General features: G+C 37.4%; 1 protein-coding gene across 1 annotated transcript; it reads left to right on the top strand.

Moving 5' to 3' along the window:
• Positions 1-5166: 5166 nt before the first annotated feature.
• On the top strand, positions 5167-6941 carry LOC147864874 (DNA polymerase II subunit B4-like). Its single transcript, XM_087317745.1, has 3 exons — positions 5167-5427; positions 5676-5794; positions 6394-6941. Exons 1-3 carry the CDS (start codon positions 5216-5218, stop codon positions 6597-6599), a joined length of 537 nt encoding a protein of 178 aa, XP_087173871.1. The 5' UTR covers positions 5167-5215; the 3' UTR covers positions 6600-6941.
• Positions 6942-8325: the final 1384 nt, after the last annotated feature.

Below are 8325 nucleotides of genomic sequence, written 5' to 3'. Positions count from 1 at the left end.
ATGACTTTTACACACAACGAGGATTGGTAGTGAACCTAGGGAAAAACTAAAGTCCTTATCTTCCACACATTGACTCAAGTTAGAACGAAGTGTCACCTAACCATCTTCCATAGCCTAGTTGAGGCAGTTGGATCATATGTATATCTCGAAGTAAGTTTCAGTGCTCGCTCAGGTAAATTTTCGATGACACAAGCAACGAATGATAGACTTACGTGAGGACATGCATCCCTATCTCTCTTAGAGAGACAATGCCACCACGCATACTTTCAAAAGCCACAGACTAAGGGGTGTCTCTTCGACTCATTAGTGACCCCACCCCCTCTTTCATGTAGGCATCAATGGTTTGGGCTCTAGGGCTACCATCTTTCATGTGGATGCAATTAGAGAAACCATTGGTGACGATGTTATCACGTCAACTCCGAAGCAAATCAATAGTACCACGTGACATTATTAGAGCTGAGTTCACTTTACCCCCAATGTTAGTAGAATCACTTTTTCAACTTGTAGTCTTTATTCATAGGATACATAGCCAACCACATGGTAGGATATCTCATCAAGGTTTTGAGGCATCTCGATCACTATATTAGTCTGGCTATACTAGCTCATGGTATGTCATGATGGTGAGTTGGCTTCTTGCAAACGATCTAGACATTAATAACCTACCTCCCCTTAGGTACAACCATGAGATTGATAACACTTTAATCTCTCATGAGGACCGTAATAAAAGTAATACGCCAAGAAATATGGCAAATTTACACTCGGTATAAATGGATCACCTCGATAGAGCCACTCCCATCTAAAATGTTGTACTATAAGGAAGACTTCATGCACTTCTCTAAGTTAGGTTTTATTACACGACCAAAATATCTAGATGCATTCTTACCAAATGCACTAAGGGTTACCATTGGACAACTTAGAATATCATCTCACCAACTTGAGATTGAGAATGGTCGTACTAATGGAGTTCCTAGAGAGGAAAGGATATGTAGATTATGTCACATGGAGATAGAGGACGAGTACCACTTTACATGCAAATGTTCAACTCACGCCGAGATAAGGGCAAAATACCGAGACATACTCGGTCCCTCTCCCACCCTCCCCAACAATTAGATACTCTATTTATATCTTAGAGCTAAAACAACATAGAGAGAATAAACTACAAAATTTTGACAATAATGTTTCTAATATTCACCAACATATAACAAATGAAGTTTTTCAGGGACAAGTAAACCCTTTGACCTCCCGTATCTTGCCAATCCTTCATTTTACAAAACATTCGCCAAGCTTCATGCCTAGTATAGCCTTCACAATTTAAATGTAAAGTGTCAACAAACTTATAGAGTTCCATTTCATAAGCCTTTGCATCATTTAAAATTTGAAGACATGCATTGACATCAACATTTGGTTGTAAGTGAGAAATCAAAATTCCCAACCATGTCTTTGCTTTACTATCCTTAATCACATCATCATCTGCATAATGGCATGGGCTGAATAATTTTGCTGCATTGAAGAGGCTTAAGTCAGGGAATCTTGCATTTAGTCCATCAATAATCTTTTGCACATAATTTTGAGATAGTTTAATACAACTTTCAAGTGATCAATTTATAAATGGCCTCATTTCCTTAGATTTTGCAATATTGGGATTCGTATAATTTTGACTTGCTTTATCCATGGGATTTTGTTTGAAGTATAGTTTATGTCTATATGTAATGTCATATTTATCCTCTATTTCCAAAAACCCAACTTTAGAACACCTTAAGAACTTGGATAAATACATTGTTACATCCACAAATGTGTCATTTCTCAAGAAAGACCTCCACAAATTAGAAATAATAATATCAATTTCTGCACCAATTGAAGTTACATCCAAATTCTCTTTTTGAAGTTTCAAGCTCAAAATATTCATCAAATGCAACACATCAGCCATCAAACAAAAGCAAAATTGCACACTATAGATACAAGCTTTATTATACCACTAGTTTAAGTTCTCTTTATTCCAAATAGTAAGTATTGTAGACATTATACTCACTAGTCTTTCCATGACTTGACCACGTGACAACCAACAAATATTATGAATTTGTAAGGGTCTATAAGCATCCAAGTGCATTTGCTCCAAGAGCTCTAAAATCTCATGTGTCCTTTTGGTACTATTGTTACCCCATGCATATACCTTATTTGCAATTTTTTCTACAAGAATGAGCTCAGGGATATCTCTAGATAACGTCTAAAATAACCAATGCTTCTCTATGAGCAATACAATGTACACCAACCAATTCTGGGATATCATTTTCCATTAATGTTACTTTTCCAATTTCACTACCAATCATTGATGACTCACCATCAGTTGCTAATCCAAATGTTGAGAGATCAAGCTCAACTTAGTTTAGTTAGTTCGTCAACCATGTAACTTCGTAGTTACCTAGATAGAATCTAGTTAGAAGTGTTAACTATAACACCTAAAATAGGACCTTGTACTTAAGTGGGATATTCTAGATCCTCCACTCCCAAAGTACATTTAATATAAGACTTACACTTTTGTACCTACATTATCCTCACACATGTGCACCCTTGCACATGAGATCTATATATACTTCATTGTAGGTATTTTTGTATTTGATGATGATAATGCTAATTTAATGTAGTTACTCATCCCCCATCTTGTGTTGTTCATAAGTGTATCTTCCTCTCTCTCACACACACACATATCACTTAATCTAGTGCATATTAACTAATCACATAATTAGGTACTAATTCTTAACACCAATCAACTTGTTCATGTTGAGGCATCGATCGCCTAATAGATGCTTAACATGTTCATATATAGTTCTACCTTTACCATTGGGAAATTTCAACAAACCCATATATTCAGTTTCCTTAGGCCCACAACCACCACATTGCAAGTATGTAACACACACAATGAAGTGCAACTCTAATCCATTGTCAGTACTTTCATCTAGCATCAAAGAGTAGTATGGGGAATTTATTAGGTTTGAGCTTTGAATTTCTAGAAGATATTTCCAAAAGGCAACCAAAAATTTATATCCTCCATATCTACTAGTATAAGATATATAATCATGTTGCTTAGGCATATTAGGCACCTCTAATAGCACAACCAAAGCACATAATTCTTGGTATGTAGTGATAGACAAATCTTTTTTTACAATGAAGTACATGAGTTTCATTGTTGTTATGACCTTATTTTTGTTAATATCATCCAATTGTGATACATGCTTTGGGATGGACATTGCTTTCCCTTCGTATCCATGGGAATTTATCTCTCCATGCATCACGGAATTTTCTTTTAGGCTTTTCTTTGGTTATTTTAGAGGAACAACTCTCTTTAGTAAAACTCTCTAAATTAGTCCCAAACAAATCCACATCCTCATTTAAATCATTGTTTATATTTATCTCATATGTATCATTTGGTGGTTTCTATGCAAACATTGCACTAATGGTCCGTTGATTTTTGCTTTTGGGGGCCATAATTATGCTGAACAATAAGAATGGAACATGTAAAATTATGGATAGAGAACATTTTACAAACACGCAAAAAATTGATAGAGTACAAGAATTAATAGAACAAATGATTCTTTCTAAGTGGATTCTAAACAAAGATATTTTGTAAAATTCTTTGAAAACATGACAATGTTTAAGTTTTTTGTTTAGACTCTAAATAGATGAGGTAGAAACATTGAGATGGTGAGATTTTTTGTTGACGACATAATCTTGATGTCTAAATCTCGTGCAAGTATACAATATCATCCCAATAACCTATATGATATTCCTTGTGAAAAGGGGTTCACAGTAAATATTAAGACCATGAACTTCAACGCATCCACGTTGAATTTTAATAAGTCTTCAACCTATCAAGAGGGCATGTTAAAGTGGAGGGTTCTTGTCTATATCTAGAGGGCAAATTTACAAGCATAAATGAGCATTTCTCTATGACCATGTCGTGACCATGGATCAACTCACTTAAGGATATGTAACTTTGGCTATTCTTGAACTTCAACACACTTCCTCCCCCTACCCTTATATATGATGCAACCATATGGGCTTTAAGTCGCCCTATATACATATGGGCATAGAGAGTCCACTAATCATTAAGTTGTCCTAGATAATATATAGCCAAGTATCCACTCCACATGAAATCATTTGAGTTCAATTGACAAAAGCCTCCCCCCTTGATGATAGAAGCATTGTTCCATCAGTTCAAAACAATCACTAGCATCACTAAACCCATACATATTAGTTATGACTTAGTGAGCATTGAGATTTTACATGAATATACTTCTCTTTGGCAAAAAGATCATGCTTTGTTGATTATACCTTGAAACAAAAAGGATAATCTCTAAGATATGAGTAATAATGACATACAACTCCAAGCATCCAAAACTTAGTCATATGTCCATATTAGCATGTTACTATCACAACTCCACAAACAAGGGTAATGTAGAATTTGTATAAAATACGAGAGATTAGCTAAGGTTAAGAGATTGACATCCGCGAGCCTTTCGAATTGCAACACACTCTGAGTGTGTGCTATCTACTGCATAGCAGCCAAGACGAAATTCCCAAACTTCTGCCCGTATTGATGGATCCACACCCTGAGTAATAAGATTCGAATCTCATATAGAATAATGTGGGTTAATCCTTTGTTAGAGGCATTATACGTTAACAACTTTTTTAATTCTTCCTCGAGTTGTCTAAACCAATACACCCCGAAATGATCATTGTATCGTGAAGACAATAGCGAGATAAAAATGAAAGAATGACAATGGCGCTACATTGTGTAATTACTGTGGCGTAATGGATTCCTAAGGTGGTCCGTAACTGAATCTTTCACGGGTCAGTAGCAAACATCGCCAAAACAATACTTTTTAAAGAATAGACTTCCGACACGCAGAATGTCGAAAGAGCATAAAAAGATGACAAAACATTCCTGAAATCGCGCATTCTAACCAAGGAATTAATTAATTATTGGGCCGGAAGGAGAATGATTAGCTCATTTCAGCTAAAAATCATTAGGAGCCAAAATTTGGATGCTATGAGTTTATGTACTACTGCATTCCCAAACACAATAAAGAGTCATGAGTCATAATAATAACACATGCCCACACTCTGTTTCTGTTTCCTGCAAAGAATTGAAGGAAAGAAGAAAGAAGAAAGAAGAAAGAAGTAAGAAGTAAGAAGAAAGGAGGAGGAGCGTGAGGCGATGGCGGATGCAGCAGGCGCAGGGGAGGATCTCCCTCGATCGATCGTCCGCAGAGTAGTGAAGAAGAAGATCGCGGAGATCGCGAAAGGAAGAGAGGCAGAGGAGATGAGGAAGATGGGCACGACGAGGATGCGGGAGATCCCTCTCCACAAGGAAGCCCTTCTCGCCTTCTCTGAGAGCGCCAAGGTCTTCATCCACTACCTCTCTGCAACGTACGAGATTACACGCGCACACATGCCCTTCCCTGCTTTCCCCCCTTCTGCTTCTCCTTTGAATGCTGATTGATTTTGTGATTCTGTTTCTACTTTATGTCCCTTGCAACCCTACCTATGAGGTGTTCAAATTGCAGACATTTTTTGCACCATATTGTTTCCTTCAAAATGTATTCATGTACTAGGGGAGCGGATGCATTACGTTGGTCATGTCTTTTGACGCATCTTTTTTTTTTGTAAATTTACAGAGCTAATGACATCTGCCGAGAATCCAAGAGGCAGATAATAAGTGCAGAGGATGTACTTAAAGCTGTGGAAGAAATCGAGTTTCCCGAGTTTATGGATTCCTTGATGATTGCGCTTGAAGGTAGGTCCAAAATTTAGAGACATTCTGATACTGTATTTAGAAGAACAAAAGTAGTACAATGGCATAAATCAAGAGTAAACTGAGAAATTGTTTTTCGCACAAATCTTCAAAAACTCGGGTCCTCAACACTTCCTATGCAGGTTGCAACAAAATATTACTTTGAACACAAAAACCTTTGTCTTTGAACAAATGGTTTATATTGCTTTTACTGGTTGGAATTTGGAATCTGTGGAAAACACAGGGTTGATATGTTGAGAGTATAAAAATGTGGAGAAATATAACAACACACTGAAATGAAGTTTGCAAGATGGATGATTAAACTTTCATATTTTGAAGGATGGAGGAGGGTGTGCGAGTCAGTCCTTGTAGATAATTACTGTTTCATATTTCCGAGTGAGAATAATTGCGTATTTCCGAGTCCTCTTTGACGAGTTCTTTGATATCAAATGATATGCAATTCACATATTGTGTTCATTAATGACAATGATATGTCTTGCATTTATTCATTCGATTTAACTCATTGTTTAAAAGGAGTGTATGTGTGACAGACCACTCAAGTTTACACACGTTACCATACGTGATTATGATTGTTTTTGCAGAATTCCGAAGAGACAATGCAATGAAGAAGTCAGAAGCAAAAGAGAAAGGCCAAGCGAAAAAACGGAAATCAGGTGGTGGCAATGGCAGGCAAGAAGAAAACGGAGATGCAGAAAAAGCAGCCCCTCCAGACTTGAATTTGTCTCCCCCAGCTCCATGTGGAGAAGAAGGCAAAGATGAAGATGTTGAGGATATGCAAGTGTCTTAAGTATTCTCAATGCAAACTTGTCTTAACCTGGATTGGAATGAAAAGATTCTGCAAGGAGGTTTAAGAATATGCTTCAATCTTTTTAAAGCTTTAATTCCGAAGGCTTGGGTTATAGATGGTACGCCAAGTTTCTTTCTTAAGAAACAGGGGAATTACTGAAATTTGTGAGATTTTGACAATTTGCTTGATCTTGCTAAGGTTTCACAATCCCTTAAAATTTAGAAAGAGTTTTTTCCACATGCTGAATGTTGAACTGTAGTTTGGTGTTTTACCTAATGGAAATTTCTGTAATGAAAAGCATTGGGAAAATGTTCCAATGTAATGGATTGCTTCAATTTGAAATTTAGCGACCCTACGTCCATTTTCCAGTCATTTGCTCAGAAAATTCAATATTTGTTTAAGTGGAGGTCTATGCCCTGTTGTACTGAGTGTGCATGAGAATGCAGGAATGTACTCATGTAAATGAAGCCTTGATTGGGTCTTTTTTAAGATAACAATCGTACTCTTGTAACTTTTGTCAAGAAGAGAATCTCCCATGAGTGTAGTAGGGTTTACTGAATAATAATGATTTGATCGGTGTACATGGTGATGAAAGAAAGTTGCTAAGTGAGTTTATATGCACAACAAAAGAAGCTTCAATTGATTGGTGATACCATGTAGCTAGCTTTTGGATATTTGGACAAATTTCGTGCGCCCTATCCAACAATGCCTATTTTCTCCAATTGACACAATTTTGGGCACTTTGGACCATTTGGATAGCTCGCAATAATAAGGTCTTTGATTGAAACCAGCTGCATGAAGTTAGCTTCTTTAAGCAATCCCTCAGGCAATCTCTATTTGATTGTTTGCAACTTAGAGACATCACATTGCAAATGTACAATCTTTACTTTGAGTGCTTTTAAGCTCTCTAGTGTCTAATCGACACTTGTATATTTTTCTTTATTCTTTGTGGGTTTTCACCTCACTTTGAGGTTTCCCATTAGTAATAAAAGTGTTACTAAAAAAAGAGAGCATGATCACCAAGGAGGATAGGGTGTCTAGTCTTTTTGTGTAGTGTTGGAGGATGTCAATGTTTTCAAAGAGTTAGATTTATTTCCTCGGAATTTTGGTGAGGGTATAGCTTTTGTGTACGTGCACATTGGAGCATGTATAAGTTCTAAGTTTTGTTGTAGGGCGAGCGAGAAGTGGAAGAGTTGTTTTACCTTTAGTGAAAAAAGATGGATAACAGAGAAAGAAGTAACATAGATTGAAAAACACACACACAATGTTTTAGCATTCACACACAAAAACACAAATGACTTCCTCGCGTCATCTCTTGCTGTGCTTCGACTTCCTCATGTAGTGCCTGGATTTCGGCTATGGAGGGGCCATCTGTGGTGGTAGCCGATTTGGCTTCTTGTAGATGTTCTAATTGGGCGATCAAGTTCTACGCGTCCTGCAGTTGCCGCTTAGTCTTTTGCTGTTTTAGCATTCACACACAAAAACACAAATGACTTCCTCGCGCCATCTCTTATTGTGCTTCGACTTCCTCGTGTAGTGCCTGGATTTCGGCTATGGAGGGGCCATCTGTGGTGGTAGCCGATTTGGCTTCCTGTAGATGTTCTAATTGGGCGATCAAGTTCTACGCGTCCTGCAGTTGCCGCTTAGTCTTTTGCTGTTCGTCATGCTTACTTGTTTCGCTCCTAAATGCACGTGAGCCAATTCGTGGTGAACTTCGACCAGGGCC

The sequence above is a fragment of the Azolla caroliniana genome, unplaced genomic scaffold (genome assembly GCF_043228905.1).
Source record: "Azolla caroliniana isolate FFs.n. ecotype wild unplaced genomic scaffold, voAzoCaro1.0.p SCAF_4, whole genome shotgun sequence".
In the NCBI taxonomy this organism is placed as follows: Eukaryota; Viridiplantae; Streptophyta; class Polypodiopsida; order Salviniales; family Salviniaceae; genus Azolla; species Azolla caroliniana.
Note: the sequence above shows the minus strand (reverse complement) of the source record. Positions and strands in the feature narration are given on the sequence as shown.